The 27,127-nt window shown below is 40.9% G+C and overlaps 1 protein-coding gene across 3 annotated transcripts in view; it reads left to right on the top strand.

Moving 5' to 3' along the window:
• chchd3a (coiled-coil-helix-coiled-coil-helix domain containing 3a) overlaps positions 1–26,842 on the top strand; it is a 61,232-nt gene extending 34,390 nt beyond the window's left edge. The window contains exons 5-9 of one of the 3 annotated variants that reach the window (XM_065951319.1): positions 999–1,025; positions 1,941–2,024; positions 9,394–9,464; positions 22,604–22,739; positions 26,163–26,842. In XM_065951319.1, coding sequence (XP_065807391.1) covers positions 999–1,025; positions 1,941–2,024; positions 9,394–9,464; positions 22,604–22,739; positions 26,163–26,186 — 342 coding nt within the window. In that variant the 3' untranslated portion in view covers positions 26,187–26,842. The remainder of the gene's footprint in view (positions 1–998; positions 1,026–1,940; positions 2,025–9,393; positions 9,465–22,603; positions 22,740–26,162) is intronic. The other 2 variants (XM_065951320.1, XM_065951321.1) reach the window with 2 other exon arrangements.
• The last annotated feature ends 285 nt before the right edge of the window (positions 26,843–27,127 follow it).

Here is a 27,127-nt window from a genome sequence, read left to right as displayed (position 1 = left end):
TTTGTCTTAAATTGAGCTGTTGGTGGACGACAGTTTTTTGGCACCTTGGCCAATTTAATCTCGTCCCACAAAAATTGGTTAATCTGTCATACAAGCCATGATTGGTGGCTTTGAACCAATAACACATTTTAAGGACTTATGGGATGTATTTACAGAATGTGCACTTCAGGTCCAGATAGCTTTAGCTTCTGTACAACCCTTGCTGCATAATTGCACTACAGACTTGTAGGGACACACAATGGAGACGATTGTCTGATGCACCAACGAGGCTTGCTAATGCTAGGTTGTGCTGAGGACAGGTAAGACAGGAGCAACTTGTTCGCAGTGTTGCTTTCCTGAGTGTGATAAAGCGATTTTTTTTCTCCCTATCTGGATCTGGAGAGGACATAATGTGTGTGTGCAGGTGCCTGCCCGCGCGTCTTTCACATAGCGGGAAAGCTTTGAGCATCCCCTTGACTTTGAAACTTCCCCCACTCAACGCGTGGACAGCCCCCCCTCAGTGACACTCGTCGCCGCTCCTCATCACAATGCATGGAGCAACACCGCTCCGCCTCCAGTGCATTGAGTAGCCAAACACAGATGGTTATCGGTGTAGTAGAGATTGGATGGGGTAATGCAATTTTTCTTCTCCATGCGGCGTGTTTTCTTCCTATAGCACTCAAAGCGTGAAGGCTTCAAGGTTTCACGGCTTCTTTGCAGGGCTGCTTTCCATACGAGAGTCCTCTGCAGTATGCTGGTTTAATGTATGTCACGGTGCATGTGCATACAAAAGTGGATATATACCATACATGTTTTGTGTCTGTATATGCCAGGGAGAGAGGAGACTTTTGAGGATGAAGTGTGAGAATCCAAGCAGAGCAGTGTGAAATCCAGTCACCCTAAGCCTCTGAATACTAAACCTTTCCTAAATGTCACTGTAAAGAACTTTATGGATGAATTAGTGCCTCTTTGAACTCTTTCTTTTCCTTCTGTTTTCTTTCAATGCTTACATTGTTCAGGAGATGGGACGCAAGGTGAGTCTTGAGGTCTGTACCTTCTCCTAGTCTGTACAGTTCTGTTTCTAAGTTCATAAGGCTTTCTCTTCTCTTTTTCTGCTTCTTAGACATTTGAATATTTATCTTCAGCAGATATTCAACGTATCCATATTTTGATATCCTGTTTTCACAACTGCCTTGCTCAAAATATTAAAAAAAACCAAGATGATTTCAGCGCCTTTCTGAGACTTAAAAAGCGGGGACATTTATTTTGGTCTTAAAAGTGAGGATGAACCGAAATTATTATTATCATTATGTATTGTTTGGAACACCATTCCTTTATCCAAATGAGTTCCAACTCATCCAAAGACATTAAAAAACCCATAGTGTTAAAAAATGTATCAAACTATTAAGAATAAAATAGAAACTATTAAGTCTTCCTATAAACTCTGTTGTTCGGTCTGTAAAGAGAGTAACATTTTCCTCGTGATTAGTACAAGTTTTACTTCCATTTGATTTAAGCCATTAGCCCCTCTATTCGAGTGTGAGGGGGTGCTTTTTCCCCTTTTCTTAAGAGCGGATACATCCAGGTCTTATCTCTTCTGTACATCACCCAGAGACTCTGCCGTACATTTAGTGAAGGTCAAAGTAGAGAGGAGGACAGTGCAGATTGGTAGGCTGTGTAAATATATACGCCAGACCATACTGCTTCTACTCACTGAGAACTGATGTTATCCTCTTGGCCTGATAGTGGTTACGCTGAAGATTGAACACAACAGGACAAAGAAACACATGCAGTACAGCTACACCATCATCAGTCTCACACACTTGGACACAAAGTTGTATTTTCTTGTATGCAGTGAAATGTGCACATATGCCCATACATGTAAAAGTCAAAGTTTCTGTACGGGCTATAAGTCAAAGTGTGTCTTTTTTTCTTAATGTTCTTAATGTTTGTGTGTTTAGGCCAAGCAGCTGGAAGCCAGAGAAGCGGACCTTAAGAAGCAGGATGTTTTCTACAGAGAGCAGGTGGCCCGGCTGGAAGAGAGGGTAAGACAGTTTTCTCCCGTTTACCTGTGGGAAATATGCCCATATATGGACATGCTAGGTTACATTAATGTACAACACATCTTCAGCATTTAAAAAGAAACTGAAAGTGATGATATCTGATTCATCTTCAAATATTTCAATACAATAGCTTCTTTTTTTATGTTGAGCAAGCAAAGCACTCCAGAGAAAACAAGACTTTTCTTCTACACATAACTACAAACGTACCATAGAATAGTGAAGAAAAACAACACCAAAAATAAAAAGCTCGACTAACAAGAAATATCCCGATGGGTAGAGAACAGAAAATATCCATTACACAAAAGAAGACAAAGTAAAAACTAAATGCTGCATTAAACAGTCACCAAGCGAGTTACATCATTGTTATTTCCACAAACATACATCACACACTGCAGCACAAGTTTTTGCCTGGGGAAAAGCTTCCATAACGTACCTCTGTTAATGTATAATGCACTTACAGCAGTGCACACAGAAACACATTTCACGGTTTACCCACAAACGAGCGCACAATTGAGACAGCCTCCACAGAGGGCTCGGTCACCACTGGGCTCAGCCAAAGTATAGTCACATTTCTTCTTTTTCTTTATTCCTCTGCCCCACTGTTTCTGTTATCGTCCTTCAACTTAAACTCTGCGTGCTTTCCCCAGTGTGATATACACCGCTCTCTTTCTTGTTCTCTGCCTCTCCGTAATTGTCTCTCTGCCGCTCTTTTGCTCTCTGGATATCACGTTTTTTCTTTCTGTAATTCCTCCGCCTGAAGGATAAAAGGTTACATCTCCTTCATCCCTGGGTGTGTCCTTGTGTCCCTGAAAATGACACTACCCTGATGTTCCTTGTCAAACCTGCGTCCTATGGAGGAGGACAAGGGTCAGCTGCCACGCTTAGCCGGCTTCAATTGGCAGCTCCATGCTGGTCCCAGTGAGAGATGCCTACAAGGGGGTGAAGAAGGGTCAAATGTCCCATTTAAAGTGTGTTTAAAAAAAAAAAAGGACACCTTCTCGCTCCTCAATTTATACATGTGTCTTAGGAAGGATACAGAGTCCTATTTAATGTGCTTAAAATGATGCCATCATATGGGAAAGAGTCTCTACTTTTATAAGAGTGTTTAAAGTCTAAAGTTCGGGAAAGTTTGCCCATTGTGACTCCAGATTTTCATTTAATATATGAAAGCATTCTTATTCTTATTTTTGTCCTTGATCTCACAAGGATTCAATCATGATTTTGTCTTCAAACCATTGGCTTAAAAGCATTTTCCTGGTAAAAAAAAACCCCCCCACAAATCTTGAGTATGCTAACTCATGCATGCGAACACATGATTAAAATGCAGATCACTTTAAATATAGCCGTCTTTATTGTTGCTGTTCCTAATCTTGTTTCTTGGCAGATTAAAGAGAAGAACACTTTTAAAGAATCCAGTTTCAGTGAAATAGTTGTAGAATATATATCCTGTGCACTTCTTAGTTCATGTTGCACACAAGACATTTCTCCAAAGATTTCATTTGTTTTCTTTCCCTCATTGAAGATGAATTGTTAAGCCAAGCCAGTGGGTATTGAGTGGTAGTAGACGTCTGCCAGTAATTGGAAGTGCACTGGTCTATACAGTTTTGGTAGGGTAGAGGAAAAGATGCCATTGGCTGATATGGGTCATTAGAAAAGAAGACAACCACTTTTAGAACCGGAAATTTGGTCAAGCGTTTCCAAAAATCCCAAGACGTAGAAATAAAATGAGATGTTGGCAGGCTGTTGCATTGCACATAAACCAAACAGATCCTGTTTTATTGTTGAGCTTCACTCTAGTCCTCAGCTCAACTTGTATTATTACATCTTGGACAGTGTTTCTGTACAGCCAATTCGACTGCTGATAGTAGAAGTGATGACTCCCAACTAACACAGCCATTATCGACTTCATGCACTGGCCATCCATCAACCATGTTGGCCTCTGGTCAATATTCCTTAGATCAAAGTGTCAACAAATCACCTTCACACCTCAGAGAGAGACAGCAGACTGAGAGAGAGAGAGAGAGAGATGGACAGGCAAGGAACGAGATCCTCTATTGAAGATGGAAAAAGAAAAACTAGACATTCAGTGCAAGAAAGTACAAGATGGAATAAAAACAGAAGAGTTGGAGACAAATTTGAATTACAGATATTCTACTTTTGAGGTGTCGTCTAAGTTATGAAAACTTGACATTTGTGAGTGATGTAGGATAAGAAAATAAAAAAGACAATATTAAAAATATGTAAAAATGTCAATGGCCATATCTAAGGGTCATTACATTACAGATAAGTAAAATAAACAGAAGTTGGATGTGTTGCATAAAACTGATTTATTTATTGATTGATGCACAGGTAGCCACTTTTATTTGTAAATACTATCAGGACTTATGGCCTATGGAGGCAAAACACAACAGAAGTGGGAATCATATGAGCGTTTAGTGTGATGGCCTGCAATCCTGTGTGTAACTGAGGAGCAGTGGTGGGCATACTGAATGTTGTCTAATTGTGCAGCAAGCGGCTTGGGACTCCATAGGGGGTGCAGTTTGTTTGGACTGTGTTAATCACGCTCCTTTTTCTTGTTCAGGCCACAGAGCCCTGTTAGGATTCTCTATTTTCTTCCTGTTTTCCTTTTGCTAACTGTAGCCTGGCAAAATGAACTTTTAGAGCATAGTTTCAAAAAGTAGCCCAAAAAGGATGGGGAAAAAAAAAATGTTTTAATTATAGCTTAGTACAGATTTGGCATTCCAAAGATAAAGTACAGCAATCCAAGGGACGCGCAGACAAAATACATTAAAAACAAACATTTAAATACATTAACTTTGCTTCACCCTCAACCCATCTGCTTCCCTTCACCTCAGGATTCCCTCAGCATCTTCCACACATGTTAGACAGAGGGGAGAGCAAGCGAGAGAGAATATAAGTCTGATATATATTACACGTCTGTTTCAATCCAACATGGCCATTCATCAGAGGGGCTTCCAGTGACAGGCCATCACCAGGCTCCCGGGCAGCTCAGACTGCTGCCTCTGCTGCCGCCGCTCATTCTGGCCACAGCTACCAAATAGCCCCTGAAAACAATATCTATATATTTATTACATTTTCACTCAATACCTGCCCGGCTGTAAAACAATCTCATATTTAACAATCAACTTGTCCATGTTTTTTTTTCTTTCTTTTTTTTAACCACAGCTCTTCTAAGCCCTCCCACGCCGTCTGTCTGTCTCTCTATATCGCTTCTTTTTCTTTTTTTGAGGGATGTTCTTTTTTCCCCCTGTATGCCTCTATTTCATTTTTCAGAAGAGATTTGTCTTCTTCTTTTTTCTATCTTTCTTTTCGCCTTGTATATCGATGAAATTGGATTTTTCTGCTCTCCCATGGAGGACAATCACTGCAGCAATTGCCATCTCATAGCAAAGTTCCACAGCACAGTGAAAGGAAGAAAAACAGGGGGAAAGAGCATTAAAAAAACAGTAATAGCTTCTATCTCTCTATCTCTCTCTCTCTCTGGCTATGACTTGCTATCTTCATCTCCCCCTCTGTCTGTCTGTCATCTTTCCTCCCCTCTCCCTTTCAATACTTTCCTCTTTATTCTTTTTTCTGTGGACTTGAGCATGACTCATGGTAAGTTTAAAATGTATTTAAAGTTGTTTTTTTGCTCATCTTGATGCTGTTTTGTAGCATCAAAGATGTTTTATTACATCTCTTCTAACATGAAGCGATCAGTGCAGTCTCTCTGGCTCTGCTTGCGGTGTGAGTGGAGACACAATAATCGTGAGGAACCACGACAGTGAGCTGCAGTGTGGAATTATTGTGTCTGAGACTGGATTCAGAGAGATATTCCATGAAGTCTTTACAGAGGAATATGGATATCTCAACAAAGAGGAAAATTGGTGTAAAATAACCTTTCAGTAGGCTGAGATAGGGCTCAGGGTTTTTAATAAAAAAAAGAAAAAAGAGGTCAGAAATGTTGATGCAAATTTTGGAAAGTTTCTAGGCCAAAGATATGAAGTGTTATATTGTATCTAAATCATATTGTGAGGTGATTCAACATCCCTGTCCTCCTGTTTGAATATGACACATTAAGTTATTGTTAAAGCTGTCAAAGGATAATTTTTTTCATTACACAGTTACAGGTGGCTGTTGGGCGACCTGTTTAGCTGTGGCCTGAAATAGGAGTTAATATTGAAATGCAAGAGTAGCAACAGTTAACCAGCCGTTTTGCTGTCCTTGTTAGCAAGTTGCATAGAGCCCCACAGTAGATGTCTAATTTGTCTAACTCTGCAGAACCCTAATGTTTGCACTGGTGGGGTTTCTCCCCATTCCGGCCCTCCTGCTCAGCAGCAGATAAGAAAAAGCACCATCAATACATGGAGTTATTTGTTTTATTCATTAAAAAATGGAGCCCTTTTCCCTCTAAATTGAGCTTGCAGCCCGTGTTGTGGTGCTGCTTCTATCTTCTCCATATCGCCGCGGTGCATTAGCGGTAATGACTTAATTTGTCTATGACACCACCCACCAGCGTTTTGTTTGGCTGCAGATGAGCTCAAAAGCAAGTAAATAGAGGAAATAAACAGGGAAAGTGTTTTAGAGGTAGACACTTGATTGCAGATGGGAAAAACAAAGTGCCCGATTCTTGTTGCTACACAATTCTGCCCATCCTTTGCAAAGAAAAGCTTAACACCAATCAAAAAGAAAACAGTTTTGGTGGAATTTAAAGGTAATATTCTGCATTGTTATCTCTCTTCTCTGGGCTTTAAAAAGCGACATGGCTGCTTCTTAAATCAGTTGGGGCAGCAGCTGGAACTCACAATTTGAGACCACTCAGTAATCACACAAATTACGCTGCTCTCCTCCTGGTGGTTACTGAGTGCTTCTTTTTGTGCGACACTGTTTATATCCAGCCAGCAGAGTATGTGTAGACACTTTTGGCAGCATGTCCACGCACATGTACCCATGCTGTGTGTGTGTGTGTGTGTAAGTGTGTACTGTTTGTGTGTGTTTTGAAAGTGGTCCTGCAATCATTGTCACACATGGCCTTTTTGTCCTCCCTGCTGGATTAGAGCGCTGATTAGTGCCAGCTCTGCCATTTAGCCAGGTATTATTACCTAATACTTGGTATTCTAGTCAGACCACAATCCAGCTCCTTTTTTGACTCGCACTCTTCTCTTCCAGTGGCTCAATCGCTGCACCCAGGAGAAGTCTTATTCTTGCCTCTTTAGCAGTGCCCAAATCTCTTTTTAGTCTTTTTATCTGTGAATAAGCTTCTCTGTTAAATCCTTTTTCCTTAGCTCTTGACAGTTTCTTTGTCTACACAGAAAAGCACTTGATTCAAGGCCAAGAGGGCACAGATTCAGCATGAGCTTACAAGTTAACTCTTAAACTTTGGGTAGACTGCTTTACGGTGTTTTACACGCAAACCAAAGTCAGCCTGAGGGACAACTGCAGTGGATCGGTTGTTGTTTCTGATGCATCAGGCAAAGTCTTTTTTCTTTGTCTGCACACTGCACAATAATGACAAATTGAAAGCACTTTTACAAAATGTCAAAAATACTCTCTGATTACCAGTGATATGTTTATGAATGTCTGTCAGGAAATGTGTTCTGTGTATTTCAGGGGATGTAATGAGGGTTACTCATGGGACACGACAAAAACTATAAATCATTTTAAATCAATTCAATTTGACAGTTTGGACTTGAGACATCTCAGTAATGGAAGGAAACAAAATGAATCTATTAAATTTGTCACAGCAATTGGTAAAAGTATATTTAGAGTAGTTTTCATATAAACCATTTTTGTACAATACTGCAAAAGAGCTCTAAAACCATTGCTTTTGTGTATTTAAAGCAGTCTGCATACTAATGTCCAAAAAGAATCGAACATGTTTTGAAGTGTCTGACTTTACAGAGAGTGAAAAGAGAAGGACTCTGAATCTTTTGCAAACCCTTGGTACAAGTGTCCCTCTAAATGTATTGGGCTCAAATCTGTATCAGACTTTTTGTCAGCTTTGTCATGTTCCATCTTCTTTTAGCTCTCCAACACATGACTATTGATCTTTTCAGCAGCGCTGTTCCTTCATATTGAACCTCTCTGAACAATGACGAATATCTTCCCTGCTAGGAGGTTAAGTTGGGGCAGATGGGACCAAGAGGCTTACGTTCTTTGTATTTTTAGTGGGCCCTGAAAAGTACAATATTGGTTGAGATTTCTCCAAAACCATGTTGAAATACCAAATCTTCATGCACAAGTTTTTTGCAAGGATTTGTCTCAACCCATTTTCCTATGGAAAGTCTGCTCATACTATTGGTATAGTACAGTCAAAGAGATCTTAAACCAAGCACTGCAACCAACATAAAAATACACAAGAACTCTATTTTTCTGATGTGTAAGGAATTACTTTGACTGAACAGTTTTTTTCTGAATTGTTAGTGCAACTATTATAGTTTGACAGGAATTTGACAGACATTGCATAATCTTCCCCCTGAATCAAACGTCATACAACTCTCAATCAAGCCATCCATCACTCTTTACAACCTCTCACCATTTGATCATAAATGTGCTGAACAGCAGCTGGGGGCTGACAAAACTGATCTTGCTGGAGTAGTATAATTTTAAAAGGAGCTGGGTTATACAGCCATGTTTGAGGAAGTAATTCAGGTGAAGGGGTTTCTGGCTATGGGTTCATTTGTTATGGGTCACCAGGGGATTATGACCAGTGGTCTTTATGTTGTTGACTAGCGACCCTCTGACCTTACAGGATTGTTTTCGTGATATTACAGCAGTCGTTTGCTAGCGGAAAACCACAAACACACGTTCAAAAAAACAGAAATGGACTCCACTTACATAGCGCTTTTCTTGTCTTCTGACCACTCCAAGTGCTTTTACCCGACATGTCACAGTTACCCTTTCACGCACGCATTCACACACCAGTGGAAAAGGCTGCTTTACAAAGAGGCCATCAGAAAAAACTGATCCAATTTATGCATTTTGATACGTCGATGGCTAAGCTTTCTGGAGCATTTTGGGTTTCAGGGTCTTGCCCACAGACACTTTCACAAGAATTATTTATGGGGAACACATGATAGTAGTAAATATTTTTTTATTCTGCATTCCTACAAACATACTCCCAACCTACAAACCATAGCCCCTCTCCATGAAGTACTAAAGCAGTCACTGCATATAGAACTATATTATATCTGAACTTTTAAGAGGTATCACTTTGCTTGAATTTTCCCAGTTGCGTAAAAGGCTCAATTCTAGAAGCAGAAAGATGTGAATAAATTGGATGGATAAGAGATCTAAACTCCTTCTTTGTGCATTTCTATCACTTACTGGATCACTTTCTGTCTCTCTGCAGAGTGCTCAGTTCTACAAGGTCACCACTGAGAACTACCACAAAGCTGCCGACCAAGTGAATGCCAAGTTCAGGTAAGTAAAGACACGCTGATTCCTAGATTGAAGGCTTTGAAATATTTTACAAACATATTTTTCTAGCCCTTTTCAAAAACCTCCTGAAGCTGAAGAATCTTTTTTTTCACCCCTCGTATTTCTAAATCTTGATGCAAGAAAGGCTTTTGTTAAATGCGTGGTTGTTCATTATTTAGTGACCCTTGTAGGTCACTGAAGAATCGAGACCCATATGGACCATTGAACACAGAATTGAATTATCCTTACCACATCCTGACCCACATCTTTCAATCAGACCCACATTAGCTTGTGCCATTAGCTGATGTTGATGATGTGGTTTGCTGATAAGCCTGATCGCATGTTGGTGGTAGTTGACAGGGCTTTTCTTGTGCTCTTTTAATTTTTGAGTATTAGAAGAGGATCAGTTGTGTTGAAGAGCTTTATCTTTGACAAGACAATAGTTAAACAATTTATAGCAGCATTTCTCAGGCCATAACCAATGTGAAGCAGAAAAAATAGGGCCGCTTCTTTTGTTTCATTTATGACTACTTTACCCACAAACATAGGTTTTTATTCCAAGACATTACACACTCTTGGATTTTATTTTATACAGAGATCCCGACAGCACCACTAATGGATGTATAGTCCTCGCTTTGATATTGCAACACTATGATCTGATTACATGTTATGGCCACACCTTGCAGCGATATATATCTTTCTTTTTTTACTGTTAAGCAGCCATGCAGTCATGGATGAAGCACATAACCGAAACATATATGTAACTCAAGAAGGTGTAGAATCGCTCTCCATCCCTGTTCCATCTGTCTTCTTAATAAGAGGCCATTAGGCTCCATAGTAATGTAGGGAAAGTGGATGAGGAGCCGGCAGGAGGTGGGGCAAGAATGGGGCCCTGACTCTGAGCTCTCCTCCAGGGAAGCTAGGCTAATTGTGTTAGCATGTCATTAGCCAGCGCTAACACTGGGATCATTGTCTCCCTCAGAAATGCTGGAAACTGATTAGCCTAGCCCACCGGGGGTTAAGCGCTAGACTTATGGAAGCCAGAACTGAGACTTCCCAAATCACATTAAAGGAGGAGGAGGGGGGATCACTGGAATAACATTAGCGCTAAATGACAGCGCTAACTGCGAGCTAGCGTAGAATGAATTTGCGGGTAGTCATGTGATTCAGGCCTTTGAATGGGGAGCAGTGATTGGCTGATTTGCCTAAAGTAGGTGCATTAGCAGCGCTGTGTGTATGCGTGTGTGTGTGTGTGTGTGTGTGTGTAGTAATGAAATGGCGGGAAGATCTGGTGTTACAAGACGGAAACAGGAGATGCATTGAGGGGATCAGAGCAGCAGGTTAATTGGATTTAACAGGCCGTACTTTGCCCAGTGTTATTTATGTGCAAGTTCGTGTGTGATGGGGTTTGTTTGTATGCATTCATATGTTGAACATCTCCTGTGTACCTCACGTTTGTGTCATCCCTCAAAGCTCCCTATCCCGATCTCTCTCTTTCTCTCACTCTCTCTTATGACAGAGACCCCACCGAGATGAGACGCTATCTGTGCCCTCTGTTGAATAATAAAAGGAAATATTTTCTTGTCTCACGCAGGCTTTTGATTTCCTCAAAGTTGGAAATGCCCCCCCCCCCCCCGAGATTAAAAAAAGAAACGCAAGGGTCTTATCCGTACTTGATAGAATTAACATTTGATATGTTAATGTGAGGATGTTATAAAGTGTGGGAGATGACATCTTTCTTATTAGAATGGCTTCATTTCCCCGCTCAAGCTCTTGCCAGTGCCACTGTAAAGAGAATGATAGTCCTTCAGGGATTGATTAGCATTAGCACTGATATTAGGCTATGGTTTATTATAGGGGAGAAGAAGATGTGTGGGAGCATAGTTGGCTGTCTGTCAAAGGCTAAGACATGTGTATGGGTGTTTGAGTATTTCATTAGGACTTGTTGGTATTCCTGGGTTAAATCTGTTATTACTGTGTGACATATAAGATATGGATAGGATTTGGAGTCTGTGTAATAACTGTATGCAACACCTCTCATATGCATCTTTTAAAAGCTCCAATGAGGACATTGTGTATGTGTCAATTTTGAGCAACCATTTATACAAAGCAGTCCTGCTCATTTTGTCTGTACTAGCAGTGTGGTTTTTGACGGATAATAGGCGTTTTTGGTGGATTGTTCATCTTCAAAAAGTCCCCAGAAATGTTTGGTTCACAAACACCTAATGTCATCCTGCTGTCTTTCACCAGACAAGTGTATCACTCATCAAGTTTCTGTGCTGTGGAAAACATAAACAGAAGCTGTTTTAGCAGCCTGCTCACACCTACCCCGCAGCAGCTGTTTCAGGCATTTAAAAACTTTATAGAAATAATCACTCTTGTCGCTGGTGGTCTCGTCGGGGTTTTGTAAGTCATAAAGAGGCTTTAGTATTAATTCCAGTTTGTTTCATGACCAACTAAGAACTCACCAAACGAGCTTTAACCTAACACTGATTTGAAACCGGATGGAATCAGGTCAAGACATTCTGACAGTTGAAAATGTCTTTCCTTTGTCTCCCCTTTGAATGCATCTCTCCTGACACACTAATAGTCTTGTCCCTTTCGATTAAAACTTCGATCACTAATGAATGTAACACTACCGATGTATATTGAACAAATAGGCTTCATCCCATGTGCACACTGACGTGTTCCATTTATTTCAGTGGCGTAGTTTGATCCTTTTCCTCTGTGATGTTGAAAAAAAGAAAAAAGAAAAAAAGAAAGGTAGCGACTCAAGGGAGGGGAAAGGTGTGAGTGTGTGTCCGTGCAGTTGTTTGCGTACTCGTTGCAGCACAGCTGTTCCCTGCTGCTCTCCTGCGGTATTCCCGCCAGAGAACGATGGCGCTCACCCAGGCGGAACGCTCCTGCATCACCGTGACCTCATTACATCCACAAAACACACCTTTCTGAATACGTGGACAAACATATTATGCCTTCTTTAGCGGTTTCTCAGAGCACTGACTTTTCAATAGTCAGAATACTGGTGCGGGGAAAAACATTTATTTTTTTGTCTTTTATCACCTCTTTCACATGCTTCAAAATCTTAACATATTTTTGTATCTTTAAATTGATATTGTTTTTTTTTTTTGTGGAAGAATTAACTATGCTGCCAACTCTGTAAGAAAAAGACACTCATATCTAAAATTGTTGCCGTAAATTATAAATCTCCTCTCAAAGAACGACACAAAAGAACTTCTATATAAACGTAAATACACACAACATGTAAAAGATCATATAAATAGCGACAGTATGTTAGGACAAATGCTTTTATTCACTTTCCCTCTGACACTCACTGTAAATAAGAGTTCCCACTTTCCCGTAGAACCCGAGGCTATCTCTCCCTGCACCTGATTTATATCCTGTCACGTCCACCACTAGTTGTTTATCCACGCCTGATGCATTATCTCACTGTCCAGCCCTGAAGGTGTGACCTTTACTGCACCGCATGTATATGAGAGTGCACACGTAGGAAGACCGGTGTGCTCACATAAACGCATGTGTGCTTGGGCGTGCAGTGACTTGACTGGCCTGCAGCGACCCAGCAGGGCTTTAGTTTCAAACTGACAGGCGTGGAGGAAAATGATAGATGTGAGATTATGCGAAGAAAAAAAAAAAAAAGAATGGGGAATGAAAGAACGAAGCGTGGTCCTAAGCCTCCTGTCACCGCTAACCTTTGGTGCGGCTTTGGGTGTCTTTGTTGAAGCTGGTCACTGTCACTGTTTTGTCCAGGGTCCCCGCAGAATTAAGACGAGACTGAGACGTCTTATGATAGTGAAAGGCTCGGTCTGTGTAACTCAGAGTGACACCATCATCTTTATGACTCCATCCTCCTTCTCAGGTCTCAAAAATTTGGATTCCTTTAAGCGTTCCACCTCTTTGCTTAGAGTATGAAATCAGAAAAAAAAAAGCTAAACATTTCACACTCCTTATGTGTCTGGTTTGTTCTCTACACAGTCAGCCATATCAGAGAATAAAATCTCATTTTAGTCTGCCACTTTCCTGTCACTCCTCTCCTCCCTCCAACTGCACATTAAATCCCTTTTGTTTATTTTTTTCATTTTTTTTTTTTTTTTTTTTTTAGCTCTTTACAATGAATCTGCTTTTTCTTTATTTTGATCCAGTTGACTAAAACAGCCGCAACAGTCCTCGCTTTGTCACACCACACATACACGCAGTGAGGAGGCGTGGAGCAAAACTAAAACGGCTTGTTGTTTTTTTTTTATATCATGCGATACCTTTTTGATTTCTGCAGAACTTATTTGTCATGGAGTTGCTGCATTAGTTTTCAGTTCAGCATTTTAACAAAAAAAAAAGCATCCCAATATTACCTGATAGACTAAACCCTAATTATGTTTCTCGTTTAACTATTGTAGATTAAAGTCAAGTTTATCCCCATTAGGTCAGGTTTAAGACATTTCCTCAGAACAAAACTTCTTGTCATGATATTGTGGACATGAAATCAAGAAATCCAGTGCAACTGAATGCAATACATCACATAGCCCTGCAACAAAGCATTGCAGACCGATTGCGTTGAGAATTTGTTTTATCTTTGACATTTCTGAAGTGGATAAATAAGGTGGTGAAAATCCTGCAGGTTTCCTACAAAATCCACCTGCTGCTACAAAATGCAAATATGCTTCACAGGCAATTAAAAGCTCTCCACTTCTTGGCAGAGCTTCTGTTTGTTTAAGGATATCATATCAGTGTCAAAAAATTAATGAAGTAATGATTTATTGATGTTTAATTGAGCCAAGCTTTACTTGTAATTATTATTTTTTAAATGACAGGAACTAATTTTGATAGAAAGTTATTGCAAAAGTTGAAGTTTTCATGTGAAGTAGTCATCGACGAGCAACACTTTGACCCAGCTGTCAGGTGAGGCTGAACCACAGGTTTGTAGCTAGGCAACCAGGGCGCAGGGACAAGATGGTGGTCAGCAGAGGAGACAGAAGTCAATAACTGCTTTAAAAGCTCTTCTCTTGGCCTTAAGAGCTTCGCTGTGCTGGCTGTAAAAGGCACACATTTCTAGGGACCTGCGTGGGCGCACACAGGGACGCGAACACTCTGCGCGCGCACACACACACACACACACACACACACACACACACACACACACACACACACACACACACACACACACACACACACACACCTTTTAGTGGATGGGAAATCCACTCATAGCTTTTATTGCTTTTCTGCATTGTTCGGAATTTTTTCTCATATAGTAGATACCGAAGGGAAGTGAATAGTGGAGAAGAAAAGAAGGGACAGGTTGTATATCTATATCTATTGTATAGCTGTGCAGATAATGAATAATGTATGTTTACCATCCTCAAAGCAGTGTCACCTAATGTTTTGGATAACTTCTTTTTACCGGTAATTCATGTACATACATCATGTCTTTTTTTTTTTTCTTTCTTAAGATTTACCTTTGGGCTTTTTGTGCCCTTATTCGAGAGATAGGACAGCGTATAGAGCCGGAAAACAGGGAGAGAGAGTAGGGAATGATATGCGGGAAAGGAGCCACAGGCCGGACCCGATCCCGGGCCGCCCGCCTGGAGGACTACAGCCTCACACATTGGGCGCGCGCACCAACCACTGCGCCACCAGCACTCCCATCATGTCTTTTTTAAGGGAGCACAAGCCAAGACAGCAGTGCTAAAATTTTCATATTAAAGCTCCTGTGAGGAGATTTTTTTCTGGTTAAGAAGCTGACTGAAATCAACAATGATACCTCGATATGACTTACAAATTTAAAAGAGACCTTCAGTGGCAAGATTGATTATTTCTATATTATTATATATGTCTGAAACTGCTGTGGAGGGGTAGGTGTCAGATTAAGTGATAAACACTACGCTGCATGAACAGCCTTTTTCCACACAAAAGATTTTAAATGAGTGATGCATTTGATGTTAAAGAAAGCAGGATGAGTGTTTCCGTTAAACTTCCCCACCTTTTACGTACAGAACAAAATCCGCTGACGTAAGATGTACTGCTTTGTCCAGAGGGGGGTGCTAAAATCAACATAAACTGAAAGTTCCTCACAGGCGCTTTAAGGAACAAACAATGACTACAACAAGAGAAATTACAACAAACAATGAAGTACTCTAAAGTCTTCCATTCATTTAAAATAAAATAGTTTTGTAATTTGGAGGTGACCCTTCCCTGATGTAATTATATGTTGCATTTTTAAGTCCCCTTGTAATAGGGCGTACAAAAAAAGAGGTCAGAAAAGGACAAACACTCCCTCTTTTCATCCTCAAAGCCTTTCATCCATCTTTCCTCCCCTCGCTGCTCACTCAAACGAATGTTTTCTGTCTTCATTTAAATCTCTCAATCTCTCTCTCTCTCTCTCTCTCTCTCTCTCTCTCTCTCTCTCTCTCTCTCTCTCTCTCTCTCTCTCTCTCTCTCTCTCTCTCTCTCTCTCTCTCTCGTTATCGTGTGTTTTCCCCTCACTCACTTATGGCCTCACTCTCTCGCTCTTTATTATTTTGCAGTCTTTTCTCCGTTACACTTTCTTGATTCTCTCTCTCCGTCTCTCTCATCGAATCTCTTCTCCATGCTGATGGATCTCACGGCGGGGGGTCACTCAGGTCCCCTTTTAAAAAGCAGCGTGAGCGAAATGTGTGTCATTTTTCTCCTTAACTGGATCATTTGTATTTATTTACCCCCCTCTGCACTGACGCCTGCCTTAACTAGAGAGAACAGGAAGGCTTTTTAAGGGGGAACCGGCACCCACCCCTTAACCCTATTAACCCCTAAGTGGACCCAAATGATGATAAATAGAAAACGTGGTGATTGGGAACTCAATCTCTTGGCAGGCAAGGGTAATCCATACTTTGGGTGCTACAGTTTGTGTATGTGCATGTTGTGGGTGTGTGTCCATGTTGACAAATGAGTAAGTTAGACATTGAGGGAAATATATTCTGGTAAATTGGGTGAAATGTAATCAAATCAGGACTTAAAATGGCGTCTTTCTTTTTATACTCCAGTGCTTTTTGAACATAATAGAATGATAAGTCCATTAAGTGAAGTGACACTTCTTCAAGGATAGGGTTACTTTGCTAAAAACTTTTTACATAAATAGCATTAATAAGGGAAAATTGTAAACTTCCAAGAATCAAATCGTTGTTGTTTTTTAATGCTTTTTGCTCCTGTTTTTTTTTCTCCCTTTTAATGAATCTTAGGTAAAGTTTAAAATTATGGAATCAGGTATGGTTTGGTTATTTGTCTGTGTTGTAATATGTGTGATTAGAGCCATATGTGTATACTTACTATATGTACCTGGTTCTGTTTCATAAATCTTGAATTCATGTCATGAAAAGTCATGACTCAAATCATTAGTAGAGAAGACCCTTAGTTTATTTTCCATTTTTTTTTGTCCAGTTGAATTTCTGCACATCTTTTCTTTTTTCCTTTTTTATTCGCTGTGTCTTTGTACACAGAGCATGACAAGAACATCAGCATGGCAGGCTGTAAACTTTACAAACTGAGTCTCAAAATGACCTGCATGATCAATAAGGTTTCTTTTTCTTGGAGCCAAATTGTCTACAAAGGTATCCTTCACTGAAAATCAAACTTACCCCATGAATAAAACCAGACATGAAACATAGTAGTTTTACAACGCGTTTGAGTGCACACAGGGTGTCAGGATGGTCGGGTTTACGGCAAAGTTAGCTTGATTTAAGTTAGAATTACTTCAGTGTTTCTTCTTTACATGGTTTGTACCTTCAGCCGACGTATCCACAAAGGTCTCCTCCTCTTTTTGACAAAGAGAACTAGTAATTAAAGCTGTGAAAGAAATGGAAAAAGCGACAATGAAAACTCTGTTCTCACACTCTTTAGCTTGGCTTAAGGAGCTGCAAGCAGAGGTCCCTTTAACTTCAGCTCACTAGCTGTATAAATCCTACAGATCATAAAAATCAGACACTAGTATTGGATTGGACTCTAGGTGTAATAAAAAGGAACTAATAGACAAAGCTTCCTCAAAGCTAATGTTTTGACCGCAAAATGTTTAATTCACTTTCTGAAATTGGATTCAAACTTTTCCAACCATCTTCTTGAGCAAGTTTGTGCAATCAATACTCCTTTCTCCGGGGAACTGTGTTAGGGTGGGCAATGTTCTGTTACTTTGTGTGTGTATCTGTATGTCTTTGTTCCCGGTTATAATGCATCTGAAATGATGACAGATGAGTGTACATGTTTCCAGATGTGTCTCACACTCAACTTATTGAAGCATGTTGTATCCCTAACAGAGATCTATGAATGTCATTTCAGCACACAAAGCATTATATTGTTACAGCAGATGGTATTCATGGTCAATATCTGTTGGTTTGAAAAATGTACTGCCACTGATCCTGGCTCAGTCTATTGGCATAACACATGCATATTGTATGAAAATCCCAACATCGATCTCAATACCCCCCCCCCCCCCTCAGCTCGCAGTCGATGCATGCTTTAAAGAAGGTAGTCAGAGCCGTAAACCTGCAGGTATATGTCCCCTTTGTGGAAATGTGCTGACTCGAACAGCGGGGGGCTCGAAAGAGGGGGATTGTATTAAATGATATAGGGACACCTTGAGGAGGGAGACAGACAGTGAGAGGGAGGGAGAAAATAATCTGTTCTGCTTTATTACATGTTAAATGGGACATGTTCACCCTCTTGTGTCATTTCTGCCCCTCCTCTCCACCTCCCTATTCTTCTCGCTCCTGAAGGCAACTTTACAAAGGAAGGAGACATGAAACTTCAGGAGTGCGGTGGACGATCTTTGTCTGCTCCTGTTCGACTAAAATTGAACAAAATTGTCAGGAAACAAAATTGTAAGGAGAAGTTATTTTGAAAAATATAGTCTTTGATACCCCCTTTTTAAATTTGGAGTGTTGTTTCCTCTCGTCTGTTTTTTTCTTCTTTTCCACACAAACGCATACTGTCCATCTCTGCCCTAGTTTCTCCAATAAATCACCTTAACGCCCTGATGTCTGTCCTTTTTCTATTCTCTCCTTTTTTGTCTCTATATCCCTCACTCCGCTCTGTGATTTATGACGCACAGCAGAGAAACTGTAATGTAGATATCTAAACCAACCTCTCTCCTCCCTTTCATTCATATCGGTGCATCAAGGCAATAGAGCCTTGTTCAGTGTGTGTATGTGTGTGTGTGTGTGTGTGTGTGTGTGTGTGTGTGTATGTGTGTGTGTGCGTATATATATATATATGAGGTTAGAGGGGGTGGGGTTGATAAGGTGCTGTTATAGAGACCTTTGCAGCTACTGATGTCATGAGGCGAGACCCCTATATGACTGTTTAGATTTACTGTCTCTGTGGGTTTACACACACACACACACACACACACACACGTACAGCAAATAATAACCAACTGTATCTGGCTCTTTTTGCTTCTGTCAGTGTCTCCCACCACATGGACTTCTTCATTAAATATCCCATGAACCTCTGGGGATTAAGGGAGGGAATAAAGGGAAGATGGAGATGGTAAACAAAAGGAAGAAAGGAGGGCAATAAATGCACATTTATTGGCAATAGCTGCTTCTATAGCTTGCAGAATGATCTATGATTTTTTATGTGTAAAGGAAGTGTGTTTTCTCCGTGTTACACCAGAGATGTGTGTGTGATGACTGTACAGGTAAAACACAATCTCATACGGAGAGTCTATTTCCCTAGGCAGGGTCTCGAGATTAATCTCAAAGAAGGGGAAAAAAACAACTTACTATTGGGAAAAAAAAACATGTTTTTCAGACTTTGTAAAGTTTGCACCCTTGTGAATGTGAAAAGGAAAGCTACTCATGTCCTATATTCACTTTTTGCTAAGAACTGAAATTCAAACCGTTTGAAAGAGAAGGGGTCAAAAGCATCAGGTTGAGGTGCTCCTCTTCTTTAGATAATACGCATAAATCTATTGCAACCTGTTGATCACAAGTTAAACTCCACATTCTGACCAAATCCTGTTGAAATAATGTTCAAAATGCCTCAGGCAGTTACCCTTTTATAGCATCTCTCATGTCCTGTTAATGATTCAATGTAAGCTTAAAAAAAGGACCTTTGCTTTGGGAATGGGGTACAGCCTCAATGTTTATGAATGCCTTACTGCTCAGGTTACATGGGAAATGAACTAATCATAGTTGGGTTATTTTTCTATATTTACACATACCCTGTGATGCCCAAAATCCCCCCCCTGTTGTGTTTTTCTTTATTTTTGTAAGAAAAATTGCATTATTCTAGTGTTTCTACTAAATTCTTCATGAGACATGTCAATCATTTTGCCATCTTGTAACTTTCCTACAAAGCCTTAAACTATTCTGGCTATGGTAAATGACATGAGGTGACCTTAATATAAAACCGAGGAAGGGGAGGGAGATCTGTAGTCTTTCCCTACCAGCTCCGTGTGCTCTGCAGTGGGAACTTAGTGTTAATCTTAAGGGTAGATGATAGAGGATGCAGCGTGTCGCCGCAGAGTGTGTGTATGTTATTGTCTATATGATTAACTCAGCCCACTGTGTCCTTCCCTCCATAACCACTGAAAGAATCAGAGAGTGAACAAAAATAGGAGTACCAATGTCTGGTTCCTCATCAAGAAATACTGTTTTCATTTCTGCCCCCCGCCCCCTTCTTTCTCTCCCATCCTCCCTCCCTCTCATGCTCTGTCCTCTCTCTCTCTCTCTCTTTCTCTCAGAGGCCATTACTGGTGATAAACACAGTGGTTTGTATCAGCAGGATGCACCTGGCATTAATGCAAACGCTTAAGAAAGTAATTAGTGGGTGTGTGTGGCTCCTCTCGTCCCTGTAGATGCCCATAGGCGGTAATAAATGAGCGTCAGGATCCATAGGAAAAAAGGATGGCAGCGATTTCTGCTAGCACTGCTGTCATCGTTCAATACCCTGACGCGGAGCAATGGCCTTGTCATGCCTGCTAGCAAATGACTGAATCTCTCCCATGTGGGTTCACAAATGCAGATTCTTGTCCATATACCCAATGGCACAATGTTGCAGTCTACACTCACAGCAGTGGAATCTTCTGCTGAATTGGCCAAAATGTAAAGGTTCTGTTTCACATTTTGCTATATATGCTCGTTTGAGTCATTGCTGAGAGCGAGATGAGAATTGTGACTGGACAGTTCATGTCGAAGTTGAAATTAACATCCAGTTGGACTGGCTTAGCATTAAGACTGGACATAGGGACCTGGCGAGTCTGGCTCTGTACTAAAGTATTTCTTTTGGCCCTGTCTGGTTACTTTTAATTGTTGGTGAATGATTAAGTGTATTGATAATTCCCACTACGGTGGTAGCTGTGGAAAGCACAAATTGTCACTGACCTGCACTTACAAGGACTATAGATTTTTCCGGCCTCCTTTAACATATATGACCATGTGGGGATGCGCATATGTACTCACCTCCACCGCACCAGCTTCCTGCTGCATGTCACCCTGTTTAATGACCTGTGCCACCAGTCCCCTGCATTGTATCCAACGGGAGGGGGTAATTCCTCTCTCTCTGGGGGGCTAATCAAACATCTGATACTGACTATGGGGCCTCGGCTTCATCCCCCAATATTCCTTTGAGATCAGCGGAGTTGCTGACGGGCAAAAACCCTCTTTTCTCTTTCACACTCATGCAAGGCGTTTAGTGAGGCAGATGGAGTGTCCTGAGCACTGGTGTGAACAAAACGATGACACCACCATTAGCATAATAGCCGTAGCATGTGCATGTGTCATCATTATTGGTTTTTATGGGGTGTGTGAAGAGACAGACAAAAGCAGTTAACATTGGGTGAGACACCAGAGTTGATACTTCATAGAGTGACTAAACTATCCAACTCTTCCATACATCCAACATAAGAGTCCCATTTAGGTGCACCAAAGTTAGCATAGCATCTACAATTAGGAGTGCTAGCCTCTGGATGTTTCTTGTGCTAAGTACATAGCAGGTTTCAAGGACAGGCAAGCAAATGTGTATACAATAACCAGGCAGGTTAACATCCACAAACTACTACAACCTCATATTGGATTGCAAAGGTTCAGTGAGGTAGTTCAATCAGCTCAAGGTGATTGCTGCCCTGAATTCAATGGCTCAATGACCCTCTCAGAGAGCCTTCCTGAATCAATGGATGGATTCATTGGGGCTCCAATAGACTAGTCAGTACGCTGCTCTCTGTAAAGCTTTATTTTTTTGAAGTAAACTGTAACTTAATGATCAAGAAGGAACACTCAGCTTGCCAGTTATTTTAACTCCATCATCACATTATGTTGTAACAAGTTAGCATCATTGCTTACCTCGATTCAACCGTTCCCTTTCTCTTGTTTTGTCTGCATTGTAAATTGATTTGCAGAAATAGCTTCTCTCCTATGCAGTCCTATGGCTCTGATGGATCTCTCTTTTAAGGATATAGATCCAATATTGGGCACTATGTGACACTTCTTATTGTTGTAATGCACACATTGGTGAGGTCATCACAGGAGGATTGACCTCCTCCCAGCAGATGCAGCATTTATTTAATTGTTACTTGAGGTGTTGTGTGGACTGGAATAACATTGATCATAATAATAAACTATTTATATAGCACGTCTCAAAACAGGGTTACAAAGTGCTTCACGAATGAAAATAAAATAAAAGATACATTTGAGAAAGACCATGATTAAAAATGAAAAGGTGGGGTAATATACAACAAGATAACCACAAATGATAAGGAATGAAAAAAAAAAAATCATCACCAAAGATACAACGATGTACAAAGAATAAAAACCACCAATGGATAAAGATTAAAACGATCAGAGGAAACAGATTAAAACAATCAAATTGGACATGTTGCTGCAAGAGCTGGGGATCAAACCCTCAACCTTCCCGTTGAGAGAAGACCGACTCGACCAACTGAGCCACAGCAGCCCCTAATACTATGTTAATGTCGCAGCATTGCAATCTTTATTTCCCAATGTTTCCTCAATTTATGTCCATCTTGACCGTTTGCCACTCTATTCTCACTATCGCGTTTAACTCTTAGTCTTCTTATTTTAACACTTTCATCACATCTAACACTAATCTTCTTTTTTTTTTTGCACCATTTTCACACTAGTTCTCCCCCCTTCTTGCTCTCGCAGGCGGTACGAGATGTATCCAGTGTGCACAGACCTGCAGGGCCAGATCCTGGCATGCTACAAAGAGAACGTCGGAAAAACCCTCAACTGCTCCAACATTGCCGCTCTTTACCTGAAGTGTGTCAACAACGCAAAACAGGTGCGTATTTAGTCACTCTTCATATCTCATTTGAGCATCATTCGCTACACCTGTCACTTGCGTCTTTTGCATATGAATGTTTTCTGTGTCTATGCTTGTCAAGTGAAATGAATGAGGATTATATGTGCGTGCAACCGACGTGAGGAAAATGCCAAAACTTGAATGCATCAAAACACTTCAAAAATAATCCTTTTTTCCCCCCCCTCTCTGCAAAGAATGAAAAGTACATACATGCAACCTCATAGGCAGATGATTTGTAAGTTAAAGTGGCTCCTAATCTTTTAGTGTAGCTTTCAGTTCAATTGATACGTGTGTTACAAAGTAGTGTGTTAGCCTTAGCGTACGTCATGGTTCCATAGATGTGTATGGTAGCAAATGTAGAGCAGCCATTCCCTTTTAAATGTATAAATGAATTAATAAAGTATACACATACACACTGGCATCCATTTACATGCGCCGGCTCCTTGCTTTTAGACAGGAGAATATAATTTCCACTGTGCCACTGGCGCCTGAATAAAGCAAACTCTAAATAGGCAGTTTAAACCTTACAATCTATTTCCATAATACCTGCTGACACCGGCGTTCTCCCCGGCTGTCTCCGTGTGTGTGTTTTAATGTAATCAGACCAAAGGAGTAGCCGCTGCTTGTTGGCTACCGTCCTCTCCGGAGCTTTCATTGCCAAGTGTAAATGTTTTTTTGCCCCCCTGTCTCTCCAGGTCACACACTGTATTGTGATTGCAATGTCACTCAGGTTGATATTAACTCGATTCCCCCTCTCTCACTTGGTGGTATGTAACATCCATCGCCCCCCCAAGAAGTCTTAATTTACATTCATGGGGCTTTTTCTATTAGATTGTTCTTACATTGTTTTTCCGGAAATGAAGGAAACTGAGTTTTATGTCTCATGTGGGTATTAATATTAGATCTGAAAGTCAGATGCTGGCAGATTTTTAAGCTATACATCATGTAAATTGCACAATGTTTTATTCATTGTGTGTGTATCTGTGGGCGTGTGTTTTAGAGAGAGATACCTGTAGCCTCGTCAGGATGCAGCAACCGTGCGTTCACCATCCGGATGCTGTTATGATGTTGTAAATTGTTTAGAAGCAAGCCTGAGATGATATGGTAATCCGCTCCGTGTTTATCACCCTGCGGCAATCACAGCGCACACTCCTGTTTTTCTGTGGCTTATCCGTGTGAGACTGACTTTTAAAGTCATTAAGCGCCAAAAAAGAAAAACAGTTCTGTGATAAGGCTCTAAAGGAATAATATGTAGAATTTTCAAGACAAAAAGAAACAAAGGGATAAAGTTGGATTGATGTGTGCCGATGGAGCTTCATGATTAGGATGTTTACACAGTTTTATCAGAGCCCCAGCAGGAAGAACAAATGTTAAAGGACGTGACTTTGACATCTGGAGGTCAGAAAATCCAAACGTGACCTCTAAAAGCCGTCTCTCATCTCCTCGCCCTTTCTGGAAAAAAAAACCCACTTGATAGCAGTTTACAAACAGCAAAATCCCCTTCTTTGTCCTTCCCCTTCAAATCTTAAAGTCCACTAAAAAAAAAAAAAACTGCAGCACCGTGGTGAGATAGAGAAGTCCAAGATGGCATCTCTTGGAGGATAAAAATCCCCCAAATCTCAGTTAAACAATATTGACCCCTCAACTGGATTCAGCCAAGACATCCAGGCCTTTGTCACTGATAATTAGCGTCTTATCGCCACAGTCAGTGATAACATTTAGACCAAATCCCGCTCTCTTTTGTGCCCTCTGTGCTCCGCCATCGGTCCTTCCTCACTCCCTCCATCCACTATCCCTTCATCCCTCGTCACATTTCTAATGCATTCAGCACTTAAGATAGCAAACTGTGAGGAAGAGGCAGTCGAAGGACAGATAAAGTCTCTTTTTTTTTCTCTCCCTCTCTCCCTCTATGAAAAAAAGAGTTTATCAAGCCGGTCAATCTCTCCATCCATTGCCTGCTTCCTCATTCCATATTCTCGCCGCATGAGCGCCTCTCGCTTCCTATCTTTTCCTTCTCCTCTTCATTTTTAGACTGACCCCTTCGTCTCCTTTTTACTCTCAAAGGGAGCAAGCTGGATCGCTGTTTGTGGTTTCAGTAGGTGTTCAGTTTGCAAGGATGGAAATAAAAGGGAATATTGATACTGCATAAAAAAGGGTCTTGATAAATCATTTTTGAGTGGTTCAATGTGTCATCCAGACATCTGTAAATCTTGCATCACTGTTTTTCTTCCTTTTGGTTTTAAAGATCTGTTTCAGACATCTTTCTGATCAATTATTACAGAGATGTGAAAACATTTATTCTGTTTATAACCAGTGTTTGAAACCAAAGATGATAGTGTATAATCATATAGTAACACAAGGTGAAAGTGGGTGTTAGGGGTAAAACCCACTAAGAAGTATCACCCAAATCTGCAGCTTGTTCAGCTCACAAGTCTGCGCTGTGAACTGCACCGGGCTCTGACCTCAAGATGTGTCATTAAAGGAGAACTGGGATTTTTATGCAATTATTAACTTTGCAAGGAGAAATCCTGACACAGTGATATTATTAAATAAATATTGACTTTTTGCTCAGTTAACAAATTCAACCTTGCACACTGTGCACACCAAACTGTTCAATTTTGAGAGAGAAGAAGTTGCATGGATGCAGTGAGATTATAAAGTATATTTTTGAAAAGGTCAACTGTTCCACCATTATATCTAATTCATGTTTTATGTGAAGAAACAAACAACCAATAGTTACCATAATGATCCTGTAGCTTCCAATATAAGGCAGAAGTTCAGGTACGCAGGCCAGGTATTACCCTTGAAGTGATCTCTTTAAAGTCTGCTCCTTGTTTTAATCTTGATTCTACTCTTCAGTATTCAAACGTTTGTCAATAGCAGCTTCCTTTGCAGAAATTACATTTTACTGAAATGATCCACAAATTGTCCAAAACGCCAGATGGTCAGTGACAAAATCAGATATCTTTTCCCCTTACTTTCTGTCTCCCAGTCCCCTTCACTTGTGTCCCTTGTTTCTTTCCCCTCTTATGCCCCCCCCCTCCCTCCTCTCCTCTTGGGCAGCTTTCTTCAGCAGCATCAGCTGCTGTCGCCCAGTTCAAATGCTTATTGACAGAGAGTGCTGGGGATTTGTGGTTGCACTTATCGCTAACATGGAATCCACTGCCCTCAGGTCTTTTCTCTACTTCTCCCCACCCTCTCCATCCTTCTTTCTGTTTTTTATTGCGCTCTCTCTCAGGCCTCTCTCTCTCTCTCTCTCTCTCTCTCTCTCTCTCTCTCTCTCTCTCTCTCTCTCTCTCTCTCTCTCTCCTCTCTGTCTTGGTTTTTTTCTTTCTCTGTGGAGTATTTTTTTATTTGCAGTTCTGTTCCTCTAATGCACTTTTTGTCTGTTTTTGTCTGCAGAACAAGTTGAGGACTGGCGGTTAAAGAAAGGAGGGTGGAAGAAAGACAGCACAACGAAGAGTTTATGGTGTGGGATTACTTATTATCGACCGACTGACAGACAGACAGAACAAACCAGAGTGGAGGAAGTGAGGAATGAGTCAGCACCAAGACACAAACCCTCAAAACCCCCCGTGGAGAACCAGAACCAGACTAGAGGCACCAAACACAGCACCCTCAGAGAGACTTAGACACCCTCGTTTCTTGTTTTCCTCCCTCTCCTCTTAAACCTTTTGTTTTATCTCTCCTGTGAGTTGGTGGGGAAGCAGCGACTACGTCATCCATTTAGGACAGACAGCATAGAACGACGGAACCCAGCAGGCCTGAGCTAGGCCGTCTTAAAGAACATGAACACGATCAACACCTCTGTCACAGACCCATCCTCTCTTCAACACCTTAGAAGTCTATTTTTTTCAGATAAGGCAGTCCTATTCTGTTACCAATAAAATCATGTATTCATCCCCGGTCCCTTAATCACTATCATGTACACTTATACACGTGTTAGCATCTGTTTCTTCTTTGCATCTGTTTGTGCGAGTTAGCTTTCTGTTAATAATGTAACAATGTGCGTGCTGAGCATTCATCCAGACCAACACTTGTGACAACGTGTAATCAGAGGAAATAAAAGACAAAGCGATGCAGGGGCTGTTGTTGAACTTTTTTTTTCTCCATAAATATTCAGCGGGCTTTGTGTCTCTCTCTCGTGTGTGTGTGTGTGTGTGTGTGTGTGTGTGTGTGTGTGTGTGTGTGTGTGTGTGTGTGTGTGTGTGTGTGTTTTATGCTAATTACAGCAAGCATTGTACATTTTTGATGGATACGCGGCCCCTGCTTTGTCACAGCGACAGTTTGCTAAACGGAGTGAACGAGCCCAAGAGAGAGAGAGAGAGAGAGGAGCATAGGGGAAATATTCATCCCAGATGTTCAGG

This window comes from Labrus bergylta, chromosome 23 (genome assembly GCF_963930695.1).
Source record: "Labrus bergylta chromosome 23, fLabBer1.1, whole genome shotgun sequence".
NCBI lineage: Eukaryota > Metazoa > Chordata > Actinopteri > Labriformes > Labridae > Labrus > Labrus bergylta.
Note: the sequence above shows the minus strand (reverse complement) of the source record. Positions and strands in the feature narration are given on the sequence as shown.